We start from the raw sequence: 16471 nt of genomic DNA, 5'->3' as shown, positions 1-16471 counted from the left end.
CTCACATCAAGAAGGTCCTGGGTTCAATCCCTGGTTTGGACCTGGGGTCTGTTTTTGTGGTGTTTGCTTGTTCTCCTTGTGTTTGTGAGGGTTTTTTTTTTCTCCAGGTACTCTGATTTCCTCCTATAATCTACAAACAACATCCATGTCGGGCTGCCTTCAGGCCCAGGCATCCCTTGCAAAAGAGATCTGTGATCTCAATGGGATTTGCCTGGTTAAATAAATGTTAATAAACTGGAAACTTGACAATAATAATAAAAAAAAAGGAAAATTCTTAGTTTTATCTGGGGTTCATTTTATCGATTAACTTTGTAACAGTGTGGCACAAAAGAATCAACATTTGTAGCCATTTCCCAACTCCTTTAAAATGATTAACTTGCATTAAGTGTACACAATTTTGTTCCACCTCATGTGCCACATGTTGTGTGTGTGTGACAAATAAAAAACCTTGAATCCTTGAAGTATAAATTGTTGAGCAAATATATGGAAAGTGAAAGCTATCTAAAGGCCATAATTTCATTATGTAAGAAAATACTAGATTGCAGGACTAATTGCACATTTGGATGATGTACACTTTCTTGTTTTTGTGTTTTGTGGGGCTACAGTAACCAGCACATGATGCTACAGTCATTAATACACATCTATTCAAACACTAGATTGACTTGAGGTATGTCTTCCAATTAAATTTACCAATGGTACAAAGACGCATTTTACAATACAAAAAAAATGTTATTGAGTTTAGGTAAGGCATTTTCAGCCATTGCCACAACTTGAAATGCTACATTCTCATGTACACGTAATAAGGCTTGCAAGGGCTGGACATCCTTAATGGGAGAGAGAGGGAGAGAGAGGGAGAGAGAGGGAGAGGGTGGGAGGGAAATTGAGATGGCTTTTTAAGAATGGGTGAACTGCCGTGCAATCCTTTATTCATTGTAACCTTCTAGATGTAGACTTAAAAATTTAGAAATTCAAGTTCCTATAGCAAGACAAATATCTTTATGTACAATTTATTTAAGATAACAGTAAATTTCTCATTACTAAGATTTAAAAATTTGACCAGTTTTGCACTATGGTATTCACTGGTTCCTCATTTTCTTCAATAAGGTAGGATTTGGATTTGCTATACCTTTCTGATATATTTATGCAGACATTTCTTGCCAGCATGTATAAAATGTTTGATAATACAGAAATTTAGTAGGTTTTACTTGACTTTCAACAGATTTTTTTTTTAAGTTAACCAATATGTCTGTTTGCCAGTAGTCATCAGAAGTATTTTGAAACGCAAAGTACTGCACTAGAAATTAACTTTATTTGAGTAAAATGTTTTAGTCCACCAAATCATCGTCTCCTAAAATCTATTTTTTTTTTATTTATTTTTTTTTGGTGCTCTGGTGCTTGTAAAAGTTCTCAAGTGCACAAATGGGTTACTGTAGTTAATCTTTTCCTCAGAGTGAATCATTAACTCATTAAACTGGAAAGTCATTTTTCATAACTAAAGCTATTTTTAAAGTTATCTTCTAATGTTAAAAAAAATAAATAAAAATGTACTTCCTTGCAGATTTTCATTAATTTAAATGTGATGAAGGTTTACTCCTAAATTTCTGAGTGTTCCAAGACCATTTACTGTATATATAACTTATTTTATTCCTAAGATTGTGATTATGCTAAAACAGCACAAGTTTTATCAAAATAAATCTGTTCAGTTTAATATGCTGATTTACAACTTCTGTTAGCGTGGAGAAAGCCCTGTTACAAACTAATCATACAATGTCTGACTTTATATTTAATTTAGCTGACTAGTATGTATCTTATGTACTATCAACAATAGCTGCATTTAATTTATTTCAACGTATTGCACCCTATCCAAATGTAGTGTAAAATCTGTGATATAGTCAATGCAAACACTTTGCTATGTCTATATCACATAAGACTTGAAACTTGAACTGTAATGCTGCTAATATATTAACATTGTGATTTGTGAGAATATTTTATTATTCACAGTGTAGTATCCATGCACAGTTGGACCAAACTATCAGGCTGCACAGATGGTTTGGGGTTTTAGATAGACAGGACTTTCAGAGGCAAGAATCGTGAAATTACTGAGCTGTCTTTCCAAAGCGTCCCAACTACAGACATCTGAGCAGCTGCTTGTTTTGTTCTTATGTTGTCACTGTACCTTTTCTGAATAATTATGGTTTTATTTAGGTGCCTATTCATTTGCAGTTTTAAGAAGCTGATGTATTCTTAAGCCGCTCCTTGAAGGAAGCATAGATCCAGTGATTTGTCCATGTGTCAAGACAGCTTATCACGAGTGCCACTTTTTAGGAATGTTTCCCAAAGGACACATCAGTGAACAGAATGAACCCGATGCTTCAGATCCACATCCTCTCTTACCCAAGACGCAAGAGCTGCAAAATAAAATATCACGGAGACGAAATGTGGGACAAAACCTGTGCAAAATACGTCCCAAGTCCCCTGCGGATGTGGACGATAATCCTTCTCATAATATATCATCAGTCAACTCAACCAACAAAGCTGACAAAGTCACAGCTGGGGAAGACAGAAGTCCTCAGTGCCAGGATAGGAGTGTAATTGGGCAGAATGCCATGTCTTGCACCAAAGATGATGCAGAGGAGGAGAAGGAGGATGAAGAGCAAGGCTCTAGTAACTTAGTAGAACATATCCTGAAAGAGTTAAAGGGTATTAACAAAATCCAAGAAGAAATCTCTGACCTAAGGCAGTATCTAACATCAGTCCGAGGCTCAGTTGATGAAGTATCTTGCTGTGTTGATGCAGTGCTCAGTGAAATAGGTGAGCTTTATGGTGGAGCTTCAGCTGCACCTCACCCTAGCCCCGTTTCTCAAACACCACACATTAGACGAGGAAGCTTGGGTAGACAGAATGCCATTACATGTCTTCATGGAAAAGTTATCAGTCCATTGTTGGATTGCAGCAAATATGGAACAGATTCACAATTTATATCATCTACTAAATCAACCAAACATTGGCAAGGGGATGAAGCCACTCTCAGATCCGTCCATCAAATAACAGACAACAACATGTCCGAGCTGAATTCAAACATGGACATGTTAAGCCCAACAAAGCCTGATCTCTGCTACCTGGAGCTTCATTGTGGCCAGACTTACCAAAGCACTAGCTCTTTATCTTCATGCCATAGTTCTAATTATCCTGAAGCAGGCTTTCTTTCTGGTGACACAGAGTGTGACACGTGGCCTTCTGTTGGTACACTACACAGTACTGGCAGAGACAGAAGTTGGAGTGAAGAGGACATTTCCTCTTGTGCAAATAGTAGAGAAGAGCTGCAGAATGATCAAGATGTTTGGAAGAGGTGCATCACTGAGGGGACACAAAGTAGCTCAGCAGGTCATTCCTCACACACCAGTTCTGAGCACCTCTCACTGTTATTTGGACACCAGTACAATTCCCCGTTAAATCCTTCCAGTAAGGTAAACTGGCGACGTCTCACACATGAAGCTGACAAAGAAAACTTGGAATGTGATTGTGTTGCAAATCGTCCATTTTCACATAGCTCTGGTTACCACACAATGGGTCCATGTGTAAATGACCTTGGCAGTGGGCCCTCTCGGAGTCTGAGCTGTTCCACTGTGCTGTTGACAGACTGTGATGATGTATACCTGGAGCCGCATTCAACTGGTGATGAATACCCATCATCTGGGGACACTCTTGATCTTGGGTCCGCTGACAGTTTGGACAGGGAGTGGACAGACCACAGCATTTCCAGAGACAATGTAGAGGAATCATTTTCATCTGAGTCTTCTGAAATAGATTTTGAGAGCATATCCAAAAACCCCAATGAAGACTTTAATGCATTGACTTTTAACCAGGTTGGGGTTTTGAGAAAGTTGGGAATACCCAACCCAGAAGAAGTGAAAAATGATGCTGAAAAAGACGGTTCTTCGTTCCCAGTCATGGAAGCTAGTGAATCTAAGGATAACCAGACCGGTGCTCAGTTTACAGAACGGGATGTTGTTTTCAAAGAGAATCTTATTCAATTTGCCTCGCCAAAGGAGAGCAGTGAAACGTGTAAAATAAATGAGAATTTGTCACTCTCCCTGCACTCATCCCCCTTCAAACCAACCCATTCTCCCAGCACCCCAGCTGAGATTCAGACAACAGAGAATTCACAAACGCATAAAGAATTGGCAACTGATAGAGAACAGTCCATCCTTGTCTTAACACCAGACCACATCCCATCAATCCAGACTGAATGTTCTCTGGGCCCAGTGCTCAGCACAGATGAGCCCAGGTTGAGTCCAATCAATGAAAATGATCTTCTTGCTGAGGAAAATCAAAGAAAGCCAACTGATGCTAGTCACAAGGAACGGATAGCTAACTTTCAGCGCATTCTGAGGGAAAAGAGGCAAACTCAACAAAGACTGTCCAGATCTACTCAAGGGTCCCAGGGGTCTCGTGGGTCTCAAGTATCACAGGCATCCCAATTTCAAGAAGAATTTATTCCAGGTATTTTGACATTCTTTTTTTTTTTTTAATTATAATCTGGATCTCAAAATACAGCGAAACATTTTTTGAGTGGTCTATAATGTCCTAATTTAATTTAATACATAATGATCAACTGAGATGGTGAACTAGTGAAATTGTGATCTCCTAATTTTTTGTGTGTTTGTAAATAAAAGTATTTTAACTACAATAAGTACTTATTTGTATACATAAACACACATTTTAGTTCATCTTATTTGTTCTTTTATTTCTTCCAGAGTATGGAGGAGAAGATAATCAGGTTATTCATCTAATTTTAGCTATATGTACATTTGGCATTTTTGAGTTTTATTTTATTTTTTAATTCATTTTAAAACATTAAATTATGGGACGTGTTTTTTTTTTTATTGCATTGTTTATTTTTAAATAAAAATATTTGTTTTTTAAGTACATATAAAACATTTTGATAAATATGCACTGTATCAGTTATAAATCACTTTAGATATTCTGCACAAACGTTTGCCGTCAGTTTGTAATAACATAGTTTAATATGATAAAAACTCATCTAGTTAAAGTTTAGACCATTCTAGTCACTAAATTCTCAAATGGGAGCACCATTATAAATGATTGGATATGCACATACCAGTAGAATTGTTGTTGTTGTCCTTACAAAGATTGGACTTGGTTTGTTTCTTCTAAACTAAAATAAAAAGTTCTAAATCTGTCAAATTTAAACTTCCTGTAAAGGTTCTATTATAAGCTCCATGCCTTTTACTTGATCTGCCATTTTGTTTTATTTATTGTGAAATGTTGTTGATTTAAATATTTTTTTTTGTTTGTTTTATATGTTTGTTAGCATTTGACACCATCACATTTTTTTTTATTTGAATGCATGTTCTGTGACATCAGAGAGATAAAACTCAACCAGGGTTCACCCTCTTGCTTTTTTCAAACTATGTATTTTTTTTAAGATCTCTAATGTGTAATAAATACAATGTTATAGGTCCGAGATGTGGAACCAAATACTCGCCAGGCCTGGGACAAACCGGGGTAAGTTCAGCCACGTTGTATTTGAATTTTTTTTTATATATTGTGTATCTATTGTGGCTTTCGCATTACTGAATGCAAAGTATTCAAAAACAAGTTCCAGTGGAACTTTACTGCTGAAAATTATTTTATTGTCTCGGACCTTTTACATTAATTTCTACTTATTTTACTGCTTAGTAGTGGATCTGGTCTGTATGGAATCGACAGCATGCCAGACCTGCGTAAAAAGAAGCCCATCCCCTTGGTCAGCGATGTGGTCAGTACCAGTCAGTCATTCTTTCCCCAGACATTCCGCATATTGTTTGTCATCTTGTGCGTTTTGTTCCATCTTTTGTGAGCATCTCTTTCTATTTGTTAAACCACCACAGAAGTTACAGTTGTGCTTTTGACGTAAGAATTTGGGATGAGCTTGTCATCAGACAGATATTGAATCAGAATGCTAATTTCTCTCTCCCTCCTCTCCTAAACCTGAAACTATTTCCCACAACTCTTGAATGCATTCACTCTTCTTGGTCAGGCTATGGTAAGTTATAGAACACAGTTGCCACTCCCCTTTTCCCTCTGAGGTGCAAAATATCAAGTAGGATAACTTAAACAGTATTTGCTGCAAGTATGTCTGCAGCATGCCAATCTATTTGAATGCACAAGTCAAATACAAAAAAAAACAAAAAAAAACATGCATGCATTGTTTTGGTTATGGGCATTCTTTCTTCCTACTTGATATAACTTTAGAAAATTTAATCAACTTGTTTTATTTTTTAGCTTTATGTTTTTCCTCACTTTAAAGCCATCAAAAATGCTACTATTTCTTAATCATGGGTAAAACACTAACAATACCTTATTTCTTTATGGCCTATATTGGTCTAATCTTTTCTATTAGTTGTTTGCTAATCATTAGCCTCCTAAAACTAACCATACTCACTTGGGTTTTCAGATCATCTTCAAGTCCACAAACAGGACAAACAAACTATGCTAACTCTACTGACCACCCTTTTTTAAAACTATTTTCACCATCTACTGTTGTAGCAATAATATGGTGGTGCTCTTGGTTTTGGGTAGGCTATATATTTGTATACTGAATGCAAATTTAGGCAAATTCTCCTTGTCGTTTCCTGCTCAGTCCCTTGTCCAAGCCAGAAAGGCAGGGATCGCCTCTGCTATGGCCGCTCGGTCCTCATTCAAGGATGAGGAGCTGGTAAGCCAAACTTTAAAAGTATTAAACATTTATATAATACTTTTGAGTTCTCTGTAAATGAACCTGTTCTATAAACATTTGTTTTTACGTTCTCTGCTTTTTTGTTTCTTTAACTGAATTATCAACGCCCTTCGCTTGGAAACTTTTGTTTTTTCCTTGTGTAGAAAAATCATGTGTATAAGAAGACCCTGCAGGCTCTCATCTACCCCATATCCTGCACTACGCCGCATAACTTTGAGGTGTGGACAGCCACCACACCGACATACTGCTATGAGTGTGAAGGACTGCTATGGGGGATTGCTCGCCAAGGCATGCGTTGTTCCGAGTGCGGCGTCAAGTGCCATGAAAAGTGCCAAGAGCTACTAAATGCTGACTGTTTACAGCGTGAGTACAGTTCCTAAAATGACGTGAAGGTGACAAAAGAAACATGAAAAGTTGGCTTACAAATTTTCTTTGAAAAGATTTTTCCCAAACTCTTAAAAACAAGAAGTTTAAATATTTTGTGTCAACTTATGTGGCAAAAAAAGTATATTTTCAGTCTAATATCTTTGGTCTCTGTTTACTTTGGTACGTGTTTAGGAGCTGCAGAAAAAAGCTCTAAGCATGGAGCTGAAGACCGCACTCAAAATATCATCATGGCCATGAAGGACAGGATGAAAATCAGGGAAAGGAACAAACCAGAGATATTTGAGCTGATCAGAGAAGTGTTCAGCGTCAGTAAAGCCATTCACGCACAACAGATGAAGACTATCAAACAAAGTGTGCTGGATGGTACCTCCAAATGGTCAGCAAAGATAACCATCACAGGTATTCTGCTGATCCAAAGATCAAAAATAAAATTGTAATGCCACTCCTTGTTATTAAATGATCAGCTCAGCTTAAAATTGTTGCTTAAATTCATGGTTGTCCCTTATGTATTTCTTTATTGCCATTTTAGTTGTTTGTGCACAAGGACTTCAGGCAAAAGACAAGACCGGATCCAGTGATCCATATGTGACTGTTCAGGTTGGCAAAACTAAGAAGAGAACCAAGACCATTTATGGTAACCTCAACCCAGTTTGGGAGGAAAAGTTCCACTTGTGAGTCATATATATTTTTGTTTTAATTAGTTTTTTTTTTAAGTAATTCTATTTTTTTTAATGTAAATTGTATCTTTTTTTTTTTTTTACACCTTTTTTTTTTTTTTTTTTGTTAGCGAGTGCCACAATTCTTCAGACCGAATCAAAGTGCGTGTTTGGGATGAAGATGATGACATCAAGTCCAGAGTAAAACAGCGACTAAAGAGGGAGTCCGATGATTTCTTGGGTCAAAGTATCATTGAAGTTCGAACGCTGAGTGGAGAAATGGACGTCTGGTACAACCTGGGTCAGTGTGACTTGTTTTCTTTGTATTGTGATTAGAGAGCAAGCAAGTTTATGGCCATGTGACAATTATGTACAATAAAATTGCAACAACAATAAATCTTCAGTACATTCATCAGCTTTAATTTTAAATGAACATGATGTCGTATGTATGAAAAAAAGATGAAATTGTTTAATTTTCTTGCTTAGAGATGCTGTTCAATTAACAATCATGCATCTGCTGTACAACAAAAACTGTAATCGTATTGAGTAGGAGCGAATTCCTTGGATGGAAAATTGCTGTGTCATTGTTAGACCTGTTTTCACTGGAATGCAAAGCATCATCGTTGAAAACCTGAGCTCCCACTATCAACAATTCCAGTTCAGTTCGGTTCATTTATATAAGGTCAAATTCACATCTAACATCTCAGGACACTGATCAAATCACCAGATTGTGTTGAATCTTTACTTCATCGCAATCTCCCATTCTGAGCAAGCGCATTGATGACAGTGGAAAGGAACAACAGGAAGAAACCTCCAGCAGAACTGGGATCAGGATGGGTAGCATTCTGCCTCAACCAGCTGGAGATAGAGAGGATAAAAACCAGTATACAATATAACAAGAATATACATTTTAATGTTTAAATGCTGTTGAAGATCTTGCTTCAAGATCTGATACATAAAGATGGAGTCTCTTGTATGATTTACTGTTTTAATGCCTCTTCCTAACCTGCAAGCACATCCTTGGCAACAACCAATGGATGTCATTAGCTTGTATTATTTCACATCTATTAATATTATTATATATATTTTTTGTGTCCAATATTTATTTTATTCTCATCATTGAGGTTGTCGTTAAATCTCAATCTTTTTTTTTCTATAGACTTTTTTCATAAAAAATATAACTTCCTTGAGGCTTGTATTGCTTCGAATGATAATAGTCTTTCTTTTACTATTGTACTTTAAAAATTGTAAATGACCCCGTCATGTCAATAGTAAAGAGCTGGGTTGTCTTTTACATAATTATTTCTTGTAAAATGTGTGTGTGTGTGTCTGTGGCGCTACCATTTAAAAATAAATGCATCAATTAGAGTTTATTGACCAGTTCTGCAAAATGCACAGTCCGATCAAAGTATATTATTTTATCCCCATTTCCAGGCACTTTCCTTGCTTATGCTACTTTGTTTTCTTAATCCTGATGTGAAATTATCAAGTGGCAGCACTTCAGTCGGAAATTGACAGTTTGGCTGACATACAAATTACACTTAATGATGTCCCTGTCAGGGTTAATAGTAGGGGTGAGCCACCAAGCCCTCCACTTCCAGAGAAGCTCCAGTGGAAATGTCTTTGGTAGTCTGGCACAGATCAACACAGCCCACTGCCATTGTCTCGCTTACGATCAGCTGGAGGACTTCTATTAACACAGCCGGTTCAGCACTGCCATCAGGCTGTAGAAACAAGCCCCCAACAATAGAACTGCCATGTTAAGAACCTATAATTAGTGTTGTGCTAACAGATTTGGTTTAATGTGCGTCCTTGAATTTGGATTTGAGTTATGAATCGAGAAGGTGCAAGTGTTACTGCAGGGTCTGATTGACAGCGTTTGTGTCTAATAACAGAAAAGCGGACGGACAAGTCAGCCGTGTCGGGTGCCATTCGCCTCCAGATCAATGTTGAGATCAAAGGAGAGGAGAAGGTGGCAGCGTATCATGTGCAATACACTTGTCTGCACGAGGTAGGTCGAGCATGAAATGCAACATCTTGCATGTATTTCTGATCTATAAAAGCAGCTTTGCTGCAGCAGCAGTTCATTTAAATTAGAATCCATATGTCCATTGCAGAACCTCTTCCACTATTCAACCGATGTGCTTGGTCAAGGTGTGGTAAAGATCCCAGAGGCTCGTGGAGACGATTCTTGGAAGGTCTACTATGAAGATGTGGCACAGGACATAGTTGATGAGTTTGCCATGCGTTATGGGATTGAATCCATTTACCAGGCCATGACGTAAGTCTTGCATATTATGGAAAACGTAACTGTCTCCCCATCAGTTCCTGGCGCCTCCTGATTAACTTGTCATGCGCTGTTGGCTTTAGAATGAATGTAGGTTCATTTTAAAAGGGCTGTACTGTATTTATCTATATGAAGTCATGCTCAGGTCCATTTCGTAGAAACATCATTCACAATAAGCACACTTCAGTGGGCTATCATTTACCATAATTTACCATGTAGATGAAAGGTAAATGAAACGACTATTTCTTGTATGAATAATTGTACTGAAATGGGATGGTTCAAAGGGTACTTACTGGTACACTCTGAAGAATCGCTTAAAATATATATTCAAGTGTGAGCAGATAAAAGATATGCAAGAGGAAGCATGCTGGCAATGTCTTTACCAAGCTCTGATTGTGCCTTTCTTTCCAGGCACTTTGCCTGCTTGTCAACTAAGTACATGTGTCCTGGAGTTCCTGCAGTGATGAGCAGCCTGCTGGCTAATATTAATGCCTTCTACGCTCACACAACTGCATCCACCAATGTGTCCGCCTCTGACCGTTTTGCTGCTTCTAATTTTGGGGTTTGTACAGCTGTAGCACACATGAAAAGCAACACATTCATTTTTTTTTTATCTCCGCCGTTGTCCGATCATTGTACTTCTGTAAGATGATGCATAGTTTCACTTTATTTGTTTGTCGTTTTTCTCGTATACAGAAAGAACGCTTTGTTAAGCTTTTAGACCAGCTACACAACTCCTTACGCATCGACCTTTCTACATACAGGGTAAGATTATGGTTACAACTGATACTGTACTGCCACTTTGTCAATTTTATCCTGTTGTTTCATAAAATATAAAATGTCCAACTTTAGTTACGTAAGCATTATAATTGGAATAAACGTGTTTTTTTTTTTCTTGTCTGTAGAACCACTTTCCTGCCAGCAACAAAGATCGTCTGCAAGATTTGAAGTCTACGGTGGACCTTCTAACCAGCATCACCTTTTTTAGGATGAAGGTTCTTTAATTGTCTTTATTAAATTATTTTGTGGTGGCATTTTCATACTTGTGTGTTTTAAACAATAAGTGCTTTTGATGTGATGGTGCAGTTTAATGTTCAAGCCAATAAATCAAGACTGTTTGGTTGTGTTGTAACTCTATTTGACACTTGATGAATAAAACTGTTAAATTGTCACTTAAGTTTTTGTTAAAGTTGCTATCCACGTTTGATGTTCAGGTCCAGGAGTTACAGTCCCCACCCAGAGCCAGTCAGGTTGTGAGGGACTGTGTCAAGGCCTGTTTCAACTCTACATATGACTACATCTTCAATAACTGTCATGAGCTGTACAGCAGACAGTACCACCCTGCAGAAACGGTGTGTTAAACGCAACTGATAGTTATTTCCGAAACTTAATTAGGTTCAGAGTTGCCTCTGCAATATTTTATTTCTCCAATCCAGAACAAGGAGGAGTTGCCTTTGGAGGAGCAGGGTCCGAGCATCAAGAACTTGGACTTTTGGCCCAAGCTCATCATGCTGATTGTCTCCATCATAGAAGAAGACAGGAACTCCTACACACCTGTGCTCAATCAGTCAGTCAATCCACTTTCGATATTTATTTATTTGTCAGTTGTACGTTCATTTCAAAATGTGCTTTATAAAGCTTCTTTTCAGATTTTCCTTAACTAATCTTTAAATCATGATGCAGGAGTTATTTGTCTTTTCTCACCCAGGTTTCCTCAGGAGCTTAATGTGGGAAAGCTGTCAGCTGAAGTCATGTGGACGTTGTTTGCTCAAGACATGAAGTACGCTTTGGAAGGTAAGTCTTAGAAAATGCACACTAGTATCTGTTCATTTATCACCCGATGGTTGCTTTGTTTGCAGAATTGTGTTCATTCAAAATAAATTGCATGGCAGCTTTAATGTATTCCAAGAGTAACATCACTGCTGAAGTTTATTGGTTTGTAAGGGATATTATAATTAAAACATCACAAAATAAAGGATTTCCTGTGTTACATCTTTAAAAAAACATACAAGTTTACCGACCGATGTCTTGGAATTTAGATTAAACTTGTTTTTTTTATAGTAAAGATGTGTGCATTATTTCCCTAATGCTTAATTCAGTTTAGTTCATAAGTTTCATAGATGGCTCAATTTCACCTCCAGAGCACGAGAAGCATCGGCTGTGTAAGAGCACAGACTACATGAACCTCCACTTCAAAGTCAAGTGGCTCTGCAATGAGTATGTTAAGGAGCTGCCAAACTTTAAGGGCGTCATTCCCGACTACCCATCGTAAGTGCACGTGACAAAGAAATAGAGGTTATTTGATGGGGAAACTCGTTGCTAAACTCAAAGCCTTTTTTTTTTCTTCTTGTAGATGGTTTGTGCAGTTTGTTTTGCAGTGGTTGGATGAAAATGAGGATGTATCAATGGAATTTATGCATGGAGCCCTGGAGAGAGACAAAAAAGATGGAGTAAGCCTCTATCATTGCTAGTGATCTGTTTTTTAAGTGGGACTCATGTTTTCAGGCGTAAACACATTCTTATCATGAGCAAGTCGTTTCATAGCTTTTTTTTTTTTTTAATCTAATATCTCACTGCTATTATTCCCCAATAAATTAGTATTATCAACAGCTATATATTGTTTTTACACCCATCTTAGTTCCAGCAGACGTCTGAGCACGCCCTGTTCTCCTGCTCTGTGGTGGACATCTTCACCCAGCTCAACCAGAGCTTTGAGATCATCAAGAAATTGGAATGCCCTGACCCCAGTGTCATGGCTCAGTACAGCCGTCGCTTCTCCAAGGTAAACGTCTGCACAGGACCGCAACGCCTAAACCCAAACCAGCTCTAAGTGCAACAGATAGTTGAATGGAATGACAGCCCGGGCATCTTTGGCTTGGAGCTGAAATCTTTTAGAGATGTGTGAATCGTGGTTTTAAGTTTTTTTTTTTTTTTTTTTATCTTTGTAAATACAAATGATTTGACTAATAATACTTGAGAAGGTCTTTAAATTCTAAATAAATACAGTAGCCCCTCGTTTATCCCAGGGGATCCATATCCTGAAGCCCTGCGATAAGTGAAAAACTGTGAATATTAGTACAAGTACCTGTAGTAGTTGAGCATGGACTGTGTTGTTGGTAGTACAAGTAGTAAATACAGTAGTCACACTCTTGCAATATTCTAAACAATGTTTCTAAACTCTAAACGCTCTAAGAGCACAGGTTGTCATGATTTAAGCTCTCTGCCTCTGGCTGCACTCTCGGCCACGCCCACTTCTCCACATCTCCGTGCAGAGCAGATATTTTATTTTATTTTTTTTCATTTAGCCTTTATTTATCCAGGTTAGTCTCATTGAGCCACGAGAACTCATTTTCAAGAGAGACCTGTTTAGGGAGCACATGGTGGGGTTAAGGGCCTTGCTCATGGGCCCAGAGTGGGGCGAATGAGGGTGGGGGCAAGTGTGGGTGTTTCACCTACCCCACCCACAATTTTTGATGTTGTCGGGGCCGGGGCGTGAACCGGCGATCTTCGGATCACAAGCCCACCTCTCTAACCTCTGCGCCACCACTCCGAGATATCCGTTGATCAACTGCAGGAGGAAGCTTCTCCCACAGTTGTGGGCTGCACACAGTTGCAAAATCATTTAAAATAATTTATTTTAAATAAAACATGCATACCGATCGTGCGGCTCATCCATCAGTCACCCATTTGTGTGTCATGAATCTTACGTTGAAAAACAGCAATAGAGCGAGTCCGCAAAAACTGAACCGCGAAGTAGCGAGGGACTACTGGACTTTGTTTTTATTTGGGACTCCCAACACGTGAAAATTACCTAACAGCTCTACGATAAAAAATTGAAGCACATATAAATGTCATGCAAAACTGAATTAATAATAAATATTTTTGCTCGTTTTTTTTTTTTTTTTTTTTTAACCACAATGTAAATCCTACCATAAACATTGAGCAGTTTCTATAAAAAGAGATGATGGCTTGTTAACGTTGTTTCTTTTTTTTAATTTTTTCCTTTTTAATGCAGACAATTGCCAAAGTTCTTCTGCAGTACAGTGCCATTCTGACCAAGAGCTTTCCATCTTACATCGATAAGGAAAAAATTGTAAGTTCTTACCATTTTTATTATGTTCTTTTTACTCACAGCAGAATATCTAAAAGTCAGTCCTGCTGCCAGTCTTGTTGCTGCTAAGCCTATAGTAAAATATTTTAAATAAAAGTCTTATATGGGGTGAATTGTCACTCATTTAAAATATGTATTTTATTACTTAGATTGCTACTACTTACATGTTTAAAAGACTGAAACGGCTCTGCTGTGTATGCGTGCTCACTAGTGATCCTGTGCTCTCTTGTAGCCCTGCGTCCTGATGAACAACGTGCAGCAGCTGAGAATCCAACTGGAAAAAATGTTTGAGTCCATGGGCGCCAAGCAGGTGAGTGAAGACACAAAACGTTGACAATGTGCAAATGGAGAGCAAAGTGCAAGGAAACATACTGGGAAACAGACGGGATCCACGTCAAACATTTGGTATAAACTTCTGAGGTGTTTGTGTTTGTGTCAGACTGCTACAGAGGAAGCATGGGTATGTACCGTACTGCTGGGTTAGGTTAGTCAAAGTAGGTGGTTAATGCTGGATTAGTTCATGTCTTGAATGGCTCAAACTTGTTCTATTACTTTCATTTCTATCTTGGTCAGTGTTATGAATCCAGATATAGTATTTGCTTAGTAATAAGCTAAACACTGGAGAATACCAGCTTTCTTCATTCAACTTTATTTATACAGGTTAATCCCGTTAATCCCAATTTAGATGCTCCATGTCTGCATTTTTGCTTCATATTAGAAGTAGCTTCTTTATCTGAGAGTCTAGTTGTTTACATGTAATGTAATATACTTACAGTAGACGTAGTGATATGTTAGTTTAGTGTTGGATTGACGTTTGGACTATAACTATCAGATGCGGTAGTTTAAGTTTCAACCAGTGTGTTTACTTCATGATTAAAGCTAAATGAAATCACAGAGGAAGAGGAGGAAGAGGCAATGGAGGAGGTATGCTTTTTCATGGCCTGTAAAAAAACCAAAGTATGTCCACATGAAGTACATATTTCTGTTTAATCAGTTTAAATGTGTAGAGTCAACCTCTGTATTGATTATTTATTTTTGCCTCTGGCTGAGACAGCAGGTTGCAACAGAGGATGAAAAAGCAAAGGTTTTGGTGGGTACTGTCAGTAGTAGTGGTTTAGTAGTTATTAGAATTACTCTTAGCGTCTGGTATTAAAGGTACCGCAGTGTTTTTGTAGTATGAGCAGTACTTTAATTTTCATTGGAACTTAAATAGTGGAGAAAACCCAGTGTGTTGCTGCTGAACCTTCATTGGTGTCCTTATGCTGAAGCAATTTGCTATTAAAAATACAACACAACTTATCTAAAAAAATATGAAAAAAAAAGCATTATATACTGTAGTTTTGTCCTATGACCTCAAACAAAAGTTTGATCTTTAGTTTAATCATTCAACAGGTTAATCCCATCGAGCCTCGTGGGACTCATTTACAAGAGACCTGAAATGTAAATGTTCTTCTTGTGAAATTAAAATGACTCCAAAAAAGACAATCCCTTCTGTTAAACATTGAGAATATTGTACTATGAAACAGTTGCTTCTTTAAAAAATGGCAACACTTCTCATGTATAAAACATGTAATACTACTTAATTGCTGCACCTAGGTGAAATGACATACACCAGTCTGTCCCAGCATTCTGACTCATGACAGTTTATACCAGTTATTTTAGGATGCAACGTTGTGCTGGTAAAATCTGCATTTTGTGACTCATGACTCTTACTTTGACACGACTCTCAACAAGCAGACTCTTGGCTAAGACACCGTCACATGGTTCTCAGTCTATGCCCTAATTGGTGAGGTGTTCTGGTAGCATACAGTATATGGGAACTGCTCAAGGTTAAACAAGTGGTCATAATGTTATGGGTTACTAAGTGTTAGAACGTTGAGGAAAACTGTAATGAATGAAGCTACACAAAGAAGACTATTTTTTAAACAACACAATAACTGACTAAAAATTAATTTTCCTGTTAATGGTTGATTTTCTCATTTTATCTTTGAGATGTGGTCGTGATAATGATACAAGTGATGGTTTATTGCTTCTGAACTATTTGAGTGTGTGTGGTACTTTTATCAAAACGCATCACGAGGTGAAAGATAATAGAAATTTAAACACAAAAGTTTGACTTTTTATATTGGTCTCAGACTGTAAAATAAATCATAAAATACATGTTTGAAGTGGTTTAGGGATGGCATGGTGGGTCAGTTGGGATGGATGGATGGATGGATGGATGGATGGATGGATGGATGGATGGATGGATGGATGGATGGATGGATGGATGGATGGATGGATGGATG

The 16471-nt window shown here is 37.8% G+C and overlaps 1 protein-coding gene across 1 annotated transcript in view; it reads left to right on the top strand.

Moving 5' to 3' along the window:
* LOC119424609 (protein unc-13 homolog B) overlaps positions 1–16471 on the top strand; it is a 70405-nt gene that overhangs the window by 45594 nt on the left and 8340 nt on the right. Inside the window, exons 11-31 of the mRNA XM_037692096.1 lie at positions 5483–5529; positions 5704–5782; positions 6044–6049; positions 6647–6721; positions 6886–7105; positions 7301–7528; positions 7659–7800; positions 7917–8086; positions 9681–9796; positions 9903–10066; positions 10484–10634; positions 10769–10837; positions 10978–11067; positions 11287–11424; positions 11509–11639; positions 11781–11866; positions 12214–12340; positions 12426–12522; positions 12711–12854; positions 14088–14165; positions 14416–14493. Of these exons, the coding sequence (XP_037548024.1) occupies positions 5483–5529; positions 5704–5782; positions 6044–6049; positions 6647–6721; positions 6886–7105; positions 7301–7528; positions 7659–7800; positions 7917–8086; positions 9681–9796; positions 9903–10066; positions 10484–10634; positions 10769–10837; positions 10978–11067; positions 11287–11424; positions 11509–11639; positions 11781–11866; positions 12214–12340; positions 12426–12522; positions 12711–12854; positions 14088–14165; positions 14416–14493 (2436 nt within the window). The remainder of the gene's footprint in view (positions 1–5482; positions 5530–5703; positions 5783–6043; positions 6050–6646; positions 6722–6885; positions 7106–7300; positions 7529–7658; positions 7801–7916; positions 8087–9680; positions 9797–9902; positions 10067–10483; positions 10635–10768; positions 10838–10977; positions 11068–11286; positions 11425–11508; positions 11640–11780; positions 11867–12213; positions 12341–12425; positions 12523–12710; positions 12855–14087; positions 14166–14415; positions 14494–16471) is intronic.

This window comes from Nematolebias whitei, chromosome 18 (assembly GCF_014905685.2).
Source record: "Nematolebias whitei isolate Nwh7 chromosome 18, NemWhi1, whole genome shotgun sequence".
Taxonomy (NCBI): domain Eukaryota; kingdom Metazoa; phylum Chordata; class Actinopteri; order Cyprinodontiformes; family Rivulidae; genus Nematolebias; species Nematolebias whitei.
Note: the sequence above shows the minus strand (reverse complement) of the source record. Positions and strands in the feature narration are given on the sequence as shown.